This window comes from Cydia strobilella, chromosome 15 (genome assembly GCF_947568885.1).
Source record: "Cydia strobilella chromosome 15, ilCydStro3.1, whole genome shotgun sequence".
Taxonomy (NCBI): domain Eukaryota; kingdom Metazoa; phylum Arthropoda; class Insecta; order Lepidoptera; family Tortricidae; genus Cydia; species Cydia strobilella.
The window spans coordinates 15334966-15353400 of record NC_086055.1 but is presented as its reverse complement, the minus strand read 5'-3'; the positions used below and the strand labels follow the sequence as shown (position 1 = coordinate 15353400).

The following is an 18435-nucleotide window of genomic DNA, read 5'->3' as shown; positions in this document are numbered from 1 at the left end:
TTTTCTTTGCTTTAAATCAAAATTTTATTACATTGTTACCATAGAGAAATAAGTAAGGATAGAGTGCTAACTCCATACATCAGTTTTCTAACCAAAACGCGGGTTATTTCGTAGTCGACATCTAGAGTCAAGCAGTGGAGTTCTTGACACCAGATGTCACGAGTGTCGCGACTGACGAAAAGTGTATTGCTAAAACAATTACAACTAATATTAGAAGCAGAAGGAGTCGAAAATAGAGTTCCGGTTAATCCGGTTATAATATTAGCTGAAAATTGTTGAGCATTAGACTTTTCGTTCGTCGAGACATCTTTTGTTGTCTGATAAATCCACTAACATCACCTAGCTTGGTGGTGGGCGTTCACAGGCCTGCCACGCCGAATTTATAAGTCATATAAGGCTGCATTCTTTAATTTCAGTAACAGTAGAAACAACTCTGTACTATATAAGACTCAAGGATCATGTTTGCGTATTAAAATATGACACATCTTGTGGTAGGATTCATAGGAGTGCCGCGCCGGCAGCGCCAAGCACGAGCGAAGTCCGCGCTGTTCTGCAGGGCGCCGCGCGCGCGCAGGGCTTGTGGCGAATGTTCGTCGGATAATTCATCTTCTAGGGACTCTTTGGTTGACACGCCGCACCATAGCTGTGGGAATAGGATCGCATTTAGGTACTGTGACACCTACAAAGTTGATAAGATAGAGGAAGGGTCGCTAAAACAAAACAGAGAAGTCATGATAAGCTGATTTCGCACGCACACATAGATACACTTACCGTTTTGAGCCATTCACTTTTTTGCAAATAAATTATTCTTTGTTTGTTTGTCTAGCGTTTGATTTGTAAATGTGTGTTTAAGTATGTTTACTTCAGAGTTTCTGGTCATTAGGCAAAATTCTAAATTTGCCTTTTTAGAAATCATTGTAACCCTAAACAATGCTGACTGTTCAAAAATGACCAAGAATGTTCAATGTGGCATATGGTCGCTGAATCTTTCCAGCCTTGACAAAGGGTAAGGGAAGACAAGATTTTTTAGATTGCTTCGTCCTAGAACTAACCCAAGCTGACGGAAAATATATCCTAGTAATTATAGTCATCCTCGTCAAAAGCTACTTACATTTCTATAAAACATTAAGAAGCTACAGAGCTCATTTGCTCAAAGATTGTGGAAGTATCTATCAATATTAAACGAGTCAAATCACTGAAAATATGACGTTATAATGGCACATTCACACTTTGTCACATCAAAACTACTCACATTTCCATAGGACAGGAAAAACAGCTGTTCAGAGCTCATATGCTCGAATCCCGGCAGCTTGGGCTCGGGGCCGTGCTTACGCAGGTGCTCCTTTAGCGCCGCGAAGGCCTCCCGTAGGCCTCCGTTGTCGGCTATGTTCTCGCCTAGGGTCTTCTTGCCGTCTACCTGTTTAAGAAAATATTAGAAGACAATCAGAAAATTTGTAATAAGAGACTTGTATTAAATTAAAATATACCCAACTGTTATCAGTACGGTTTTTACTCACTATTTTTTAGTCGCTTTTGGCGACATGTACATGTCAAAAGCTGTCATGTTTTGAAAATTTTTTTTTTTTTTTTTCAAAAAAGTATAACACATTTTAAACTTATACAAGTTTCGCCAAACTTGCGTTTAACGGCGAAATGGTGCACTCATTTTCAATGTTAGTACCTTAATCTAAATTTAATGATTAACTTATATTACTCTTACGATAGTTTAAGTGCGATTACCCAACTGTTATGTAAAAACTTTTTTTCATATTTATTCTGACCTCCTTGTCGGGCATTCAAATTAATTACGGCAAGGGACAGAAGAAGAAATATACGTTTGACACGTTTCAATGTCATCTTAAGAAAATAAAACTCGCTAACGTACGTACGATCCAAAATAACTTTACTGTATAAACTAAACATTACCAAACATTACAAAGTCCCGCCGCCAGCTGAGCAGTGGACGCGCAATAAAGACTTAAGGAGTTATGGGAACCATTATATATATTTTCGATAAGTTATTCCGCATTCCTATCTACCTAACTAGCAGAAAGCGGCCATGTAAGTTAATTTTCCAAAAATCTTACATTTTTGGAAAATAACGGATATATAGTATCTACTACCTAGTCGTTGTACTCGTCCACGAAGCACTGGCTCATGTTGATGAAGGCGTGCACAGTGCTGTTCGACCACCACGGGAGCAGATTCTTGTCACACTACTCACATGCTCATCTAGCTCAGGGATATAATAGTCGTTGTATTCATCCACGAAGCACTGGGTCATGTTGATGAAAGCGTGCACCGTGCTGTTCGACCACCACGGGAGCAGGTTGTTGTCACACTACTCACATGCTCATCTAGCTCAGGGATATAATAGTCGTTGTATTCATCCACGAAGCACTGGGTCATGTTGATGAAAGCGTGCACCGTGCTGTTCGACCACCACGGGAGCAGGTTGTTGTCACACTACTCACATGCTCATCTAGCTCAGGGATGTAGTAGTCATTGTATTGGTCCACGAAACACTGGGTCATGTTGATGAAGACGTGCACCGTGCTGTTCGACCACCACGGGAGCAGGTTCTTGTCACACTACTCACATGCTCATCTAGCTCCGGGATGTAGTAGTCATTGTATTGGTCCACGAAACACTGGGTCATGTTGATGAAGACGTGCACCGTGCTGTTCGACCACCACGGGAGCAGGTTCTTGTCACACTACTCACATGCTCATCTAGCTCCGGGATGTAGTAGTCATTGTATTGGTCCACGAAACACTGGGTCATGTTGATGAAAGCGTGCACGGTGCTGTTCGACCACCACGGGACCAGGTTGCCGTTCTTATCAAACTGCCGACCTTTGAATGAATTAAAAATATGTGAATTAAGACAGTATTTATTAGAAAGAGAAGATCCTTAGACAAAGCCGAGGTAAGTGCTTTTTCCGTAAAGAAAATTATTAAGAAACAAAGAGTCACAAGTTCTGAATATAAAGATGCATCAGAATGGTTGTTAGTAGTTAATTAAGGCTTCAATCAAAGCGGAATTGGCCTCACATTTTCATAGCCTATGCGATTTACATATCTAATAACTTAAGAAGAGTAAAATACAATTGGTATACAAATGATTTGATAAAATAATAATCACTCACTCACCAAAGTTGTCAAATCCATGAGTTATCTCGTGACCCAGCACGGTACCAAGAGACCCATAGTTGAGTGAGCTGTAAATTGATTCATGTATATAGTCTTGTCTGTTATTTATATGAACAACAGATTTGCTGATTAATACTTACTCTACTCCCAAATCAAAGAATGGATATTGCAACATTACAAGAGGTATAGCTGCGTCCAAAAATTTAAACAGAATTTAATTGAATTAAAATATTTAGAACCAAAAGGCATTTAGAAACTATACTAAATCTTTTTAGTTTGTTTAGTTACTTATGTTTTACAAGTCAAAATAAGAATACTATAGGTACTCACTTATAGTATTCTCTTGGAAAGTGTGATACGCATTAACTTCTGTAGGATCAGTTGCCCACGTAAAGTTATTTCCACCTCTAAACCTATTCAGGGCCTTCTTAATCTTCACTTGTATTATATTTATCATGTTATCCAAATGTGTGTCTACATTTACTTCTACGCCTTCGTAATACTGTTCCAGTTTTCCCTCGTCTAGCAGCCAGTCAGGGAAGCCTATGAGTGATTTCATTTGGATGATCTTCTGATATGTCGCTAGCTTTGTGTCATCGTCCATCCATTTTACTTGTCCAACTAGGTGGGATAGAGCGTTCTTCATTTCGTGGAGCATGGTTTTAATCTGTAGGCAAAGGTTTTTTATATTTTTAGTTTATATCTCTAGGTCATGTGGTAAATATGTAATGATCAGATAAGTTTATCCTACGTTTATCAATGATCAAGAAATAATAATAAATAGAGCCAAGTATGTAATACTGCAGATCGATCAAAACAGTACTTAGGACACAATAAAACAATGAATGAATGAAAGAGGATGATGGAATTAGGGTACAATGTCAGTATCAGTACCTATTTTTTTTAACTGATTTGTAGACCAAGCGGAATGACCAGGTTCACCTTTGGGTCATATACGGTCAAGGTATGTCACGCTAATATCTTAAACATAAGTATATGAAAAATCATGGTTTTTAATTTAGCAAGGTATGGTGAAAATCAGACACCAAGGTACAAAACAATAGTCTTAAAACATAAAAGACTGGGATGGGATACCTTGGGTTTAGTGACGTTGTAGAAGCTAGGATCAGCGATGGCGTAAGACACAGCCATGCCCATCAGGTCGTTGACGGCGCTCGCGCACATGAGGCTGCGTGGCGTCGGGGCCCCGCGGTGCGGGTGCATTGCGTCGTATGAACGTTGAAACAGAGTGCGGACTTCGGATGTTGTGTGGACGGACATTACTTCCATCACCTGGAAAAAATTCGTCATGCTTAAAAGAAATTTTTATTTTATGGCCTTTTTTGCTTTTAAGACTCACTTTATTTCATTTGCACACGCTAACACTAATAGGTCATTTTGTAAACTAAATAGGCTTCGTTTGTGTAAAATATTTTTTTTTTATAAATCGATCGGTTTGATAAAAAAATACGTATTTTAAAATACCACGGTGATAGGCGCCGAATTTGACACCCACGGTATAAGGCGCCTTTACCTTAATCAATCTTTATTCGGTTTCACAGAATAAAATGACTTGCGACTTTGTGTCGTCCTCTGTCAAACATCTATTAAGAGCCAAATGTGACTATAAAATTCTTTTGAATAGTGGGTAGTCGATGAGTAGTTTGATTTAATTTGTATATTCTACATACATGATTTTGTATGGACAAATTTACTATCTAGAGCAAAATGGACGGTTTTATACAACAGTTTTTTTTTATTGTTTTGCGTTAGAGCATACCTTGATCCAAATATACAACTCCAATATAACTGGTGGTGTCTTGGCAACCAACGCCGACATCAGCGCCATATATTTCAAATCAGCATCAGACACCAAAATCTTGTCATTTTTGAAATCAAGCTCAATGTTGCTGATATTGAAAACCCCTTCCAAATATCGTTTCCAAATAGGAGTCGCTGTAGCATTGTTGCTTTCTACAATTGCATCTGTATGTGTTTGGATCTCGTCTGCTGTGAATTCTGGTATATTTGAGAATAATTCTTCGTCGGACATTGTACTGTTGTCCGATTCTAACTGAAATAAAGCTTATAATCAAAATCGTAGTTTCAGTTAGTTCTACGACATCAATAGTTGTTATATTAACAATAGTTGTTATATTAATAAAATTTCTATTAATAGAGGTGACGAAAAGGAATTAACTAGTTATTAGACGAGCTCTAGGAGGTTTACGTTTACCTTACTTAATTTGTAGACATTGACAGAAATCGAAGACACATGATTATTTTATGAGTTACCGTCATGTATATTGAGGGCAACGACACAAATTACGAATTAATACGCTTTTATTTTAGTAGTCTGCTTACCTTAGCTAGAACAGAACATTAGAATCAACAATTACTTATCGATCCGTTACTCATGATTAGTACCTACACAAGTTGTGTTAAAATTCTCACCACTCACTGAATAAAAGTTGTTGGTACCAGTTTTGGAAATATACTCTTAACCCATAATGAAATACATAATAGGAGACTTACCTCATACAAATCACTATTGATAGACCAATATTCATCAGCAGTCAAAAATATGTTCTGATCAAGTTCAGTTTCGCTAAGTTTGGTGATATCATTGCCACCAGATTCCAAGACAAACAGCTTTATGAGTTCTGCGTAAAAGATTTTGTAAATATGTGCATGCTTGTTATCGTCACTCGATTTCTCCATACTTTCAAAGTAATGTTCGTTGTTGAATAGGATGGAGTCATCTGGCTTCTTAGGGTTGGTTGGGATTCCAAGCCTTTGGCTTTTCTTACCAGCGTGACGTTTTCTTTCGTTATGTACACTGGAAGATGAAATGGTATATGGGGTCACTAGACTTATATTGACCGGGATATAGACCGTGATTACCTTTTGTATTATTTGTGAGCTCCCGACGACCCCCGCCCCCGCCCGACGACGCCCGTGACGTCACCCGTGAACATGATGCATGTAACTGCGTCGAAATATCGGGAGCTCACAAATAATACAAAAGGTAATCACGGTCTATATCCCGGTCAATATAAGTCTAGTGAAACTAACCGTGAATCATTCAAAACTCTAATGGTATATGGGGTCTTTAAACGAGATAATAAAGTAGTGAGAAGGATGCACCCATGCACCAAATGTAGGTTAGTGAAAAAAATTGAGTCATGTGTTGGAAAATTTATGATTGGAATACCTTCTGCTTTATGCAAAAAAAAAATCAACACAGAATTTAGGGTCCCATAGCTAAAATGGCAAAAACAAAACCCCTTAGGTATGTTTATCATCATGCTTGTTTATCCAAGGAACATAATACAAGAACCCTCAACAACAAACATTGAATCAACCAGACGTTGATTGCTCTGAGTTAATTCAACAACGTACAAAATACTCGACTCAACCTTCCACCTTCTTTTTTTCGTATTCCGACTATGATTCTGACCCGACCCGACTATACATAGTCACAGGGAGGACACGCTATACATCAAAAATTACTTGCGTTTCTATGTGTGAACAACACGTCTGTACACGCGTCATGCGTCATAGTGTGAGTAAGTTGCTTAAAAATAGTACTGAGCGGCCGGCAAACGGCCGTCAATCTGCTGTCGCGGGGCGAGGTAATTCGAGTCGGGGCGGGGCGGGGCGTGGCCGTTCTGTATGATAATACTATTACTTATTCTGTGACATAGTCAAGAGTTGGTCAAGAGGCTTAAAATCACTATCTACCCTGTTTTGTGTGGAATAAGGACTTGCAATAGTTAAATAAAAACTCATATGTAATTTTATTCTGACTTACCTAGGAAAAGGATTAGTAGTCTCAGGCGACCCCATCACCAGCCTATACACCGAAGAATTCCTCGGATCAGTGAATATATCAAACCCGATCAACACATCCATGCCCAGCTTCACTTTCACCTGGATCACTGTTTCCAACCAGTCGAAGTTATACGAGGAATAGTCGAAGTCTTCAGTAATATTAACGAAGGTGGGGTATGAGGGGAGGTTTAGGGATTCGAGCACTTTTATGACTGGTTTTAGGCCGAGTTTGTCCAGTGTTTCTGTAAGAAAATACATGTGTTAAGAGTAGGGCTCGCGGTCGCGTCCGGGTTTCGTTTACCCGTCGCCGGGCCCCGTTCTCGTGTTACACGAAACCGGATTTGTGGCTCGTTCGGAACGTGTAATTAGGGTCCGTGTAATTAAGGTCCGTGTCCCCGTGTTACCCGTGTGTCCGGATCCACGGATATTAAATACAGACGGGTCCGACCCGTTCTCGACGTAAAGTGACGATCGGACGCGTTCTTTATAAGAGCGAAGAATCACAAGTTTAATATCCAACAATAACACATAAACAATAATAAGCAAAACAAAAAAAAAAACTGCGAGGACCGTGGCTCCGGAGCCGAACGCAGGTCCGTTCCCGAACGCACTAAACGGGCACGGACTTCGACGGGTTCGTGTAGTTCGGACGCTTAACACCGCCGGGGCTAAGAAAACGGACGCACTGGTTGTCGTGTAGCACGGATACCGGGAGCCCTACTCTAAATCAGTCGTAGGAACGGTACACGTCTGAACGAGGATCGTCGACTGCCCAGTTACCACATACGTACTTAAAGATAGATTAGATAAGGTTACCTGTGTCCATACAAGCAGCATACGTATCCTTCGCCTGCTGCACAGGCCGGGGCCCCGAGGCATTGCCACTCAAGAAGTCCCTCACGACGGTGTACACCTTGGTCTGCTTGTCTCTGAACCAGTCGTAGGAGCGGTACGCGTCCGGGCGCGGGTGGTCGACTGCCCAGTTACCACACACGTACTGAAAGTAGGTAGGTTTTATTCACCTGTGGCGCTACCCTGGCATATTAGTTACTAGCTTTTGCCCGCGACTTCGTCTGCGTGGACTTAGTAACCCCAGCTAGAGTAAGAATAGCGCCTGGAGAAAGTCTTATAGCAATCATTTAATTTGAGCATAATATGCACACAAATATTAGGCAACTTATTAATTATCTCAATTCCACCATGATTCCACCCCGCTTTAGGGATGATTTTATTAAGGATGAACATCCTCTTTACACTAAAGTGTTTTGTCGTTGATTTTAGATGTTGCTATGAAACGTTGTTATTACAATTTTCTCTTTTGACTTATCTAAATAAACTATAAACGTAAACACATTTCTCGTTATACTTTAATATGGTAGCAGAGCGTGGTTCAAATTAATGTTACACTATTTGCAATTGTGGTGAAGAAAGCGAAATTCCCAAAAATGCATTCGACTTTTTCGTCGGGTATAAAAATTGAGATTGGTCGTCTTGACGGAGCCACAAACTGGCAAACCTGGCGGTATAAGATACTACTGCTGCTAAAAAGTACCCCAGGTACGTTGGAAGCAATACAAGGTACGTTAACGAAACCTAAAACCCCAGATGAAGGAGCAACATCTGAGGAGAAAACAAAGTATAGGACGGTAATGGAAGATCATCAAAGTCCTGACCAGTTAGACTTTCCTTACCGGGAAGCCGTTGGGTCCTTATCGTACTTAATGGTTGGGACGAGACCGGATATTGCGTATGCAGTTGGAGTTGTATCACGAAACCTAGATAAACCTACCTCAAGTAATGTACAACAAGTAAAAAGAATACTTAGATATTTGAAGGGAACTGTCGATACAGGGCTTGAGTATAAGAAAGGTGAAAAGCGCCTGGTGTGCTACAGCGATGCCGATCACGGTGGAGACGACGCGACGGGGTGCTCCACTAGTGGAATAGTATGCCTGTATGCTGGTTCAGCAATATCATGGCGAAGTTCGAAGCAAACTGTCATTGCACTATCATCTACAGAGGCGGAGATAGTAGCGGCTAGTGAAGCCAGCCGTGAGATTGTTTGGCTAAGGAGATTGTTCCAAGACCTGAAAATAAAACTAGATACGCCAATTTTGCGCATTGACAATGAGTCTGCAATCAAGCTTGCGTACAATCCTCCATATGAGCAACACCGGAAGACGAAACACATAAAACTGAAACACTTCTATGTGAGACAGTGTGTGTCTGAAAAAGATATAACAATTGAGCAAGTACCGACAGCAGATCAACTTGCTGATATGTTTACGAAACCTCTTTACAAACCAAGACTGTTCAAACTATGCGAAGCCTTCGGTTTGAAAAAGAAGAGGGAATATTAAGGATGAACATCCTCTTTACACTAAAGTGTTTTGTCGTTGATTTTAGATGTTGCTATGAAACGTTGTTATTACAATTTTCTCTTTTGACTTATCTAAATAAACTATAAACGTAAACACATTTCTCGTTATACTTTAATAGATTTTAGGGAAAAAAACTATCCTATGTCCTTCCCCGGGACTCAACCTATCTCTATGCCAAATTTCAACTAAATCGGTTCAGCGGTTTAAGCGTGAAGAGGTAACACACAGACAGACAGACAGACAGACTTTCGCATTGATAATATTAGTATGGACCTGAAAGTTGATAGATGTCAAATACTATGAAGATGTGCAATGAAAGTTCATATGATTTCCACGCTGTGCGTTGTCATGGCTTGTATTTATGGCTCATTGAGCTGTACACAATCAATAAGCTCGAGTATGTTTATGAAGATGAAATTTGATTGATTGACTGAGAGTGTAGGATTCATCAAACCCTGAGCTCCCAAGGATGCTAAAGAATGACGTTAGAACAATCCGGGTCCGAGCCGAGCCGAATGATTATATATCACAAAATTATACTTAGAGATTATATTAGGCGGTTCTCACGCTAATAGCAAATCAACTAATGTTAAGACCTCCTTAATAACACACGAATAATCGTAATTCGGTGGGTGTCCAGTTCTCCTCGAGAAGTCACCTAGAGTTACCTGAGATGTGTTAAATGATTGCTAACCTTTCCGAAATTTAACCCATATAGAATAGAATAGAATAGAAATCATTTATTCAGACAACACATCAATACAACACATATATAGCAAAAACGAAACAGTAGAAATAGAGATGTGAAGCCGAAATGGTCTCCACTCAGCAATGCAGCTGGCACGACTAGCGTGGTCAACGGCGCTAATATAGTCACAGTGGTTAAGTACACGTGTACTGTAGCACATTTATGCTTAATTTTAGTGTTTAATACACTAGTAAAATACACTGCTTTACTATTGCCAACTTTACATAGGTAAATTCTAATTAAGTGCCAAAGTTAAACCTAGGTTTCTTTCTGATAGCGACTGCAGATCTTCTTTTTACGTAAATTCGTACGAATTGTCAACAAACTGGCTTGGGCATGGGTAATGATTTTCAAATACAATCAGTAGTTGAATAATTAAGCGGCCTTTATGTAGTTTTACGGCGCTAAAATAATAGATATGTCTATGCTATTACAGAGCTTATAAATAATGACATGTAACGATATCTAGGCCATCTATCAAACACGCTGGACATGTCACACGACATGTTGGTACACTGTCGATAAAGTTTACTTTTATATTAGGGTTTTAGGGCGTTAGTAATGATAGGTGGGACCCATTGCATAATAAAATACAGGCTAATACTATTAGCGCCACTTGCACCATCCCAATAACCCCGGGGTAAGCGGTTAAACCGTTAACCACTGTCAAATTGTATTGGTAACCATGGTAACTAAAGGTTAACCGGTTAAACCGTTAACCAAGTGTCAAATTGTACGGATAACCATGGCAACTCCAGGTTTAACCGGTTAACCCCGGGTTAGTGAATGGTGCAAGTGGCCCTTAGTGATTTTACAGTACATATGGTGCTACTTTCCCGCACTAGTGCGTCAAATAGCACTTTTCGTGCATATGTCGACAGTTTAAAGGGCCATATGTACTTAACTGTAAAACGTTGTACGATACACGTGCGAATAGGAAATTCGCAACTCGTGTCGATTTAAAACACTCCCTGCGGTCGTGTTTTAATTTATCGCCACTCATTTCGCTTTTCCTCTTTTCCGCACTTGTATCGTAAATAACTATTGTGTGTATAATCACTAATAGTATTAGCCTGTATTATATTTATTCAATCCGGCCCTGGATTTTAGAATAGTTTGTTTGTCGTGGAGCTAATAACGTGGTCGTTTCTCATGCTATCTGATTTAGGTCTTTTCGTGATACTAAAATATATAATTGCTATAGGGAATGGACTAAAAAATTGATACCTTTCAAGTGTGACGAATAAAATAAAATACTTAAAATATTACTCTTTTCAATCCTGCACCAAACTAACTGTCTCTGTTTAGCCCAATGGTTGACTGGTAGAAAATGCCTCAAGGCGTTAAGTCCGCCATTTGTACTCTTTTTGTGTAAATTTGTGCAATAAAGTTTAAATAAATAAATAAAATATTCCGACGGGCCATCAATTAAACCAAATTCAAACAAAAATGGGGCATTTTTTATGAAAAGGGACCTTATTGTCGATGGCGCTTACGCCGCACAGCGTCGCGCGGCATTGTATTTATATCGGAACATCGTTTATAATGGCGTAAGCGCCATCGACAATAAGGTGCCTTTTTATAGAAACTACCACAAATGAGAAAGTTCAAACGCACCTAATACAAATTATTTTTGGTCAGCGCTTGATTAAAATATACGAAAGTAAGAGTTGGAGATGGACCAAGATAAGTCTGCAACGATTTTGATAGCACATTCACGCAGTGCGTTATTTTAAACGTCAAACTTTTATGAAAACTTGCTTAAAAGTACAAAATGATATGCGTAGGTAGTCAGGGGTCCCTTTGTTTGACGTAATTATTGAAAGTCATAATGTAATGATTGTCATTTATTTTTCACCTATCACTGAACTTTCCAGGATTTTCCTTATCCTATAGATAGGTTAGGTTAGGTTTGTTTTACGGCAATTCTGAAAAGTTTCTGAGAAAAACCAAATTATGATTATGGAAAATGCGGACAAACAATACATTATGACTTAAAACTATTTGGGAAACAATAGAGACCCGTAGGTACACAGTTCTTGCGGACAACCGCAAGATATTGGGACCCACACGTCGAGAGGATGGAACCTGGAGACTCCGCAAGAACCACGAGATTGAAGATCTGGTGTCCGAGCCGAACATCATCGGAAAAACGAAAGCCGCCAGGCTCCGATGGCTCGGGCACGTAGTCCGGATGGGGGAAGATCGCGCAGTCTGGAGGGCGTACTCTGGAGTACCAAGTGGCGGAAGACCGTCTGGACGCCCTAGGTACCGCTGGAGAGACGAAGTGCAGAAAGACCTCAGCGAACTCGGCGCCGTCGACTGGACAGAAACGGCTTTGGACAGAGTAGCATGGCGGTCTTTGGTGTCGGAGGCCAAGATCCACTTCGGGTCGTCGCGCCACAGCAGTAAGTAAGTAAGTAAGGTACACAGTTACACACATACAATTTAACGTTAATAAATGTCAAGTTTAGGTTTCTAATTTAGGCCATAAGATCCTTCAATACTCTCACAGTCATTTGGTACAGTCAACTGTAAAAATATGGGTGCACTCATCATAGTCAAAAATATGTCCCATAGCTCTTATGTCAGCGAATTAAGAACTATGGGACATATTTTTGAGTAAGTTGTATGCACCCATATTTTTACACTTGACTGTACATGCTACGAGCCAATATGAGGACTCGCACTTTGCTTATCAATTTTGTAAAAAACACATTACCTTGTAAAAATCCTCACAAGGGTCAGCAGAGGTGTCCATAGATAGAGCAAGGTTGGCGGCAGAGCGGAGACACTCCTTGCTCTCACAGACCCTGGGCGGTCTATGTCGCTTTTGTTTAATATCTAAAACAACAAATAACAACAAACTTATTTCCATAAAAGGATTTGTTTCAATATACTTAGTAACAGAATAAAACTAAGGAATGTTCCATTTAGCTGAGGTCAATGTGGAGAATACCGTCTATATGGGAAGACCCTCTTCCAACAAGCAACCGAACAAGCACCTTCGTCGCTTTTATGCGTAATTCGTAGACGAACAACACGCGAACGCGAAGCGATGCGGCGCGGGGTGAATTAATCCTTTGATACCTATAGAAGTGTCCTACGTGGGCGATCTCGTTGCAAACGCGAACGCCGGCCGCGCCGGAACGCTTCGCGTTCGCGAGTTTTTCGCTTACGTAAGACGCTGCGTAACGTAACTCTTGCCAGTCTTGCCTTTGTACACATACTCAGCTTACAAAAGGTCGGTAAAGTCGAAGGAAGAAGCTTCATCTCTTCCTTTCTGAATGTATCTGAGAGAGGTGCGTATACAAATACGAAAGTTCCTGCCCTTTGACCTTGTAGCTGGTCTTCCCCACAATGATTTTACATTTTAAATTAATCGAATACTCACATAGAACAGTCATAACAATGGCTATACACAGTAAAAGCAGTAGAAGCAGCAGTAGCATGATTAAAAGTATTTTGCTCTGGTGTTTTCTTCTGAATCTGAAAAAAAGGAAGAGCATTTTACCTATTTCATTAATGTAATGTAAATAATTATCTAGAAATAATAACGCAACTTTTCGTTGCATGTCATCCCGATATATTTTTTAAAATTTTCGAATGGCCTTGGACGATAAAGTGTATATTAGTGTCTTGCTATTTCAGTCAGTTTCGGTACAAAAAGTACTGAGGTTTACTGAAGTAGTATGACAAATACGAACGTTTCCGAGAAAGTACGATGGAAAACAATTAAGCCACACATCTGTAGAGTCATATCAACTCTGCATGACATTTGCAATGACAAAGTGTGGCAATGTCGTTATTAATGTCACATTTCTATGAATGACGTTTATATGAAGACATTCTCTCACTTTGTTATGTCCAAGTCGGTGCAAAGCGTAGATGGACTCTAGTCCCCTTACTTTTGAGGTACCCATTTATGCTCTGGGTTAGACAAAATGCCAATCATTTGCGCCAAAGTGAACGAAACGGTAATGTTTCTCCATTACTCAGAACTATATCATTATATTAGTGCGACAGAGAGACATTAGCGTTTCGTTCTCTACGGCGCAAATGATTGGCATCTTGGCTAGGTTCTCTGTAATGTACCTGGCTGTTCTCGAGCCTACGGCGATCAGGTATCCTGACTCTCGTAAATCGTTCCCATTCTTCAATGGAGGTGTAGTGGTCTTGGCGCTTCCCGTTCCTGAAAAAACACGCAGATATTAAATATACAGATAGTTTATTTTCCAAGTTAGGCATTGTAATATTACAATGCGCTTATATATGAACGTCAAATAAAGCTACGCCGGCTCTGTGGGGCTACCGCAAAAACCGAAATTCGCAAATTGCGGGGATCTTTCTCTTTTACTCCAGTGAAGGCGTAGTTAGAGTGACAGAGAAAAATGCCTGCAATTTGCGAATTTCGGTTTTCGCGGTTATAGCCTGACCCTATATCACTGCTCGATAAGATTTAAATTCCTCCTCAATTGGAGGAGGGTATCCCGACCGGCAAGAAACTCGGCGGGACACATCTTTTCAACGCATTATTTTCATTATTTCTGAGAATTTGTGATATTGCAAATATTGCGACATGGCTGCCAGATTATACATATTATGCTGTAATTATAACTAAGAATATGGTTAACGCTGCGTCTTACGTACGCGAACACTCGCGAACGCGAAGCAAAGCGGCGCAGCGCAGTGCAGCGGCGCGGCGCGGTGGGCCCAAGACGTTGGCGTTCGCAACGAGATCGCCACGTCTTCTATAGGTATCAAAGGATTGATTCACCCCGCTCCGCGCCGCGCCGCGCCGCGCCGCTTCGCGTTCGCGTGTTGTTCGCCTACGTAGTACGCTGCGTAAGAGTATTAGTTTGACGTGCTGGTCTACTGGCTGGCTTTTTGTTTTATTTCATTCATTTTTTTTAACAAATACATAATTAATACATTTATAGGTTCCTGCACTTACTACTTTTACGTCATTATCGAAGTTTAAAATCCAGTAAACTTATTTTAATTTAATTTAGGTTGAATAGAAATGATAATACCTACCGAAAAAAATCACGTATCTCTAATACTAGCCAGTAGCTTTAATTTGAATTGAATTGAATTATCATTTATTCACAGAACATATGGTACATCGGATGTTACAATAAAGATATTGAACCTTAATACATTCGGGCGCTAGGCATGTGAAAATTATTAAGTGATTTGTTTTCCTTTGTTTTCGTTGTTAAAATGATAGCTGCACAAAGAAGAATGCAATACATATACAATACACTCTGTCGACGTGCCAACTGTTTACTTATTATTTTTTATCAGATCCAGCCCAGTTACAAGCGGACAGAAGCGGACGTATAGCGAAGGCTTAATGATAGGCTCCCTATTGGCATGGCATTTTTGGGGTACAGACCCTACCGGGCCAAACCATAGTTTAAATTTTCACAAGCAAACTACACATAAAATATTGTAACGGAATATGAAGGGTACACGAAAAAACATGTCTTGTCACTTTGGTAACATTTTAAATCGCGGTTTTAAAATTTGGAACCATATCAAAATGTATGGTAATTCCGTGACCAGGTCTTTTTTAACAAAAAAAAAGTTGTGTTACATATATTATACAGTGGTAGAAAAAGACATAACTAATAGTTTATTAGCTCTACATTTTGAGATGAAAATCTCATTTTCCGAAAAAAGTGACTAGACATGTTCTTTCCGTGTACCCTTCAACATCATTAACATCAACATCAAACATTTATTCAGCAAATAGGCCACAGGGGCACTTTTACATGTCAATTTTTACAAACAATAAAATTAATCCAAAATTACAAAAAACAATTACATAAATATAAATGTTAAATTGCACAAGAAAAAAAAACTAATAAAAACTATACAGAAGTACTAAAATTGTTTAGAGATGTAAAAGTCTCTAGGTATCAGAGATAAAATGTATATAATAATAAAAAAGATCATCAAATTATCCAGAGATGTAAAGGGTCTCCAAGACTTGAATTGTTATATAATTAATAAAAAGACAAGATATTAAATCAGACAAACAGACAAGAACCGAATGAAGTGCCTCACGTTAATGCCACTCAAAAGTAAAGTTACATAGGTAAAATGAAGCCCGTGTAAACTTAAACACACCGGTCTCCACAAACAGCACCCGTTCACGAGTATGACGCGTATCCTTCATATGTAACTTCACAAATTCAGCGCTTGCAACTCTAATTATTTAAATTAATTCACTAAAGCAACGTCCGATATTTTCCATGGTGCTTAGCTCTAAACGTTTTAAGCTATAAATTGTACACATATCTCCAGAGTTTATCTATGTGGAATTAAGTAAAAAACGATGAGTCACGATTTGGCCGGTTAGTTTTCGCGAATTTGCATTTGGCTGCAGTCGAGCGCTTATCAACGGACAGGCCGCCAGATTACATCGTTGATGATTTATTTACTTATATTTTATAATTTTATGATCAAATGTGGTGTATTAACCCATTAAATACTACTATAACAACTGCCAGTAACATTTACAATCAATTTAAATGCCTGCGAGCGCGGGCTTCTGGCCCCAATTTCACCACGGTGACAGGTGCGACAATTGTCGAAATCACTATTACTGACGTCACATGCCTCCATAGGCTACGGTAACCGCTTACCATCGAACGGGCTGTGTGCTTGTTTGCCACCAACATTTTAATAATAAAAAAACTCCATTATATCGCCAATAAATAAGTACTAATTTTGCGATGCTGATGACAATTGTCACAAGAAACACGACAATTGTCCCAAAATTCCGACACAGAACTTATTTCCTGTCAAGAATTACCGAAAATTCTTATAAATCTTGTGACAATTGTCTTCATCATCGTCATAAACGTACCTGTTTTTTGCACATATAATAAAGTTTTTTTAAATATTACCTATACAATGATGGTGGCAAACAGGAAATATGAAATATGCCCGCCCGATGGTAAGCGGTAACCGTAGCCCATGGATGCCTGTGACGTCAGCAATATTGATGTTTTACAATTGTCGCACCTGTCGCCATGGTGAAATTGGGGCCTGGCCGTAGGGAGTATTTTGGCGGTTCCGTGGAACCTGCCGAATCCTACACCAGAACAGCTGGTGACTTAGCGAAAAACTGTTGTGTCACCAAAATGATTAATGATTATTGTAGGTATGCATGTTAGTTTGTAATGCATGTATCTATGGAACTTTGTTGCCTTACTTGTAAATTATAACGTGACAATAAGATAAACAGAGTTAAATGCTTCGTATTTCGTATTTCATTTCATTTCATTTCGTATTGTTGATATGCTTGAAAATAAATAAGATTCACTGTGTATATCAAGATGTTGTAACACAAACGGATGACGTCATATCTTCTTATTAGGATCTCGTATATTCTGGAACTATTTCTCTCCACATAGTTTTGGCCTACATTTAAATTGTGCATATTTTTGTGAAAGCTGGAATTCCTCGGTTCGAATCCTGGTAAGGGCACTTAGTTAAAACATTTTATTATACAAAAAGAAACATAAAACAATTAAAAACACACATCATTTGTACAAAGTCGAACTTTTCCCTTTCACTTCGGCACTTTTATTACTGTGATATACTTTTTATCCAGAGTTTGATCCTTATTGGACCACTTTATTTAATTTTAAGGTTTTCAAATTACGTGTAAAAATAATTTACACACAACTTATTTTAAGTACAAAAAAATTGTATTCCTACTTTTGGTTTTGGTTTTCATTGCAGTAGTAAATATATAAAATAATGTACTAAAACTCACTGGTAACCGTGGGACCCATAATATCCCCCCCTTCACCAGGCCACGCATTCATTTTTAAAAACTCCACTTCCCGCTCTCACAAACTCGTAAAAAATTCTCACTCGTTCTACAATTCAAAACTTCGCGACACATAATTCAAAAATCGAATGGTTTTTAAAAGTTTCTAAACGGCTAGTAACTTTTGTTTTTTTTTTTTGTTTTCAATTTCAAACCGAACGGCTTCAGAGCGTTTCAGCTACTGAATTGTTGTGGCTTCGGAACGGGTGGTCGTTATGTAGTGTGTCCATTTATTGACCGATGATTGGGACATATTTGTAGACAAACAAAAGACGATCGAATTTAATTCTTATCTATTTTTTATCGGTTGTTAATTGAGTGTAAAATGAAATATTAACGCCTCGTATATTGTTTTAAACATTCTTTCGTTAAAGGTGTTTGAAAAAAATTTTTTTTTATTAATGCAAATTGTATAGTAATGTAGGTGGTGTAGGAGCTCAACGAGGGAGAGGAGTGTTAGGGTCGGCAACG

The 18435-nt window shown here is 39.2% G+C and overlaps 1 protein-coding gene across 1 annotated transcript; it reads right to left on the bottom strand.

Moving 5' to 3' along the window:
• Positions 1-449: 449 nt before the first annotated feature.
• LOC134747667 (neprilysin-2) lies at positions 450-18145 on the bottom strand. The gene is made up of 15 exons (XM_063682276.1): positions 17908-18145; positions 14211-14307; positions 13510-13604; positions 12838-12959; positions 7803-7983; positions 6967-7228; positions 5688-5991; positions 4933-5226; positions 4248-4445; positions 3483-3819; positions 3293-3341; positions 3153-3220; positions 2725-2855; positions 1253-1417; positions 450-643 (listed from the first exon to the last, which is right to left on the bottom strand). Exons 1-15 carry the CDS (start codon positions 17957-17959, stop codon positions 470-472), a joined length of 2529 nt encoding a protein of 842 aa, XP_063538346.1. The 5' UTR covers positions 17960-18145; the 3' UTR covers positions 450-469.
• Positions 18146-18435: the final 290 nt, after the last annotated feature.

Coding starts and splice junctions, on each gene's coding strand:
- LOC134747667 (XM_063682276.1), bottom strand. CDS start 17,959: ATGAATGCGTGGCCTGGTGAAGGGGGGGATATTATGGGTCCCACGGTT. Junction 5,992..6,966: donor ACTACTAATCCTTTTCCTAG/GTAAGTCAGAAT, acceptor TTCATCTTCCAG/TGTACATAACGAAAGAAAAC. Junction 3,342..3,482: donor TTTCCAAGAGAATACTATAA/GTGAGTACCTAT, acceptor TTTTGGACGCAG/CTATACCTCTTGTAATGTTG.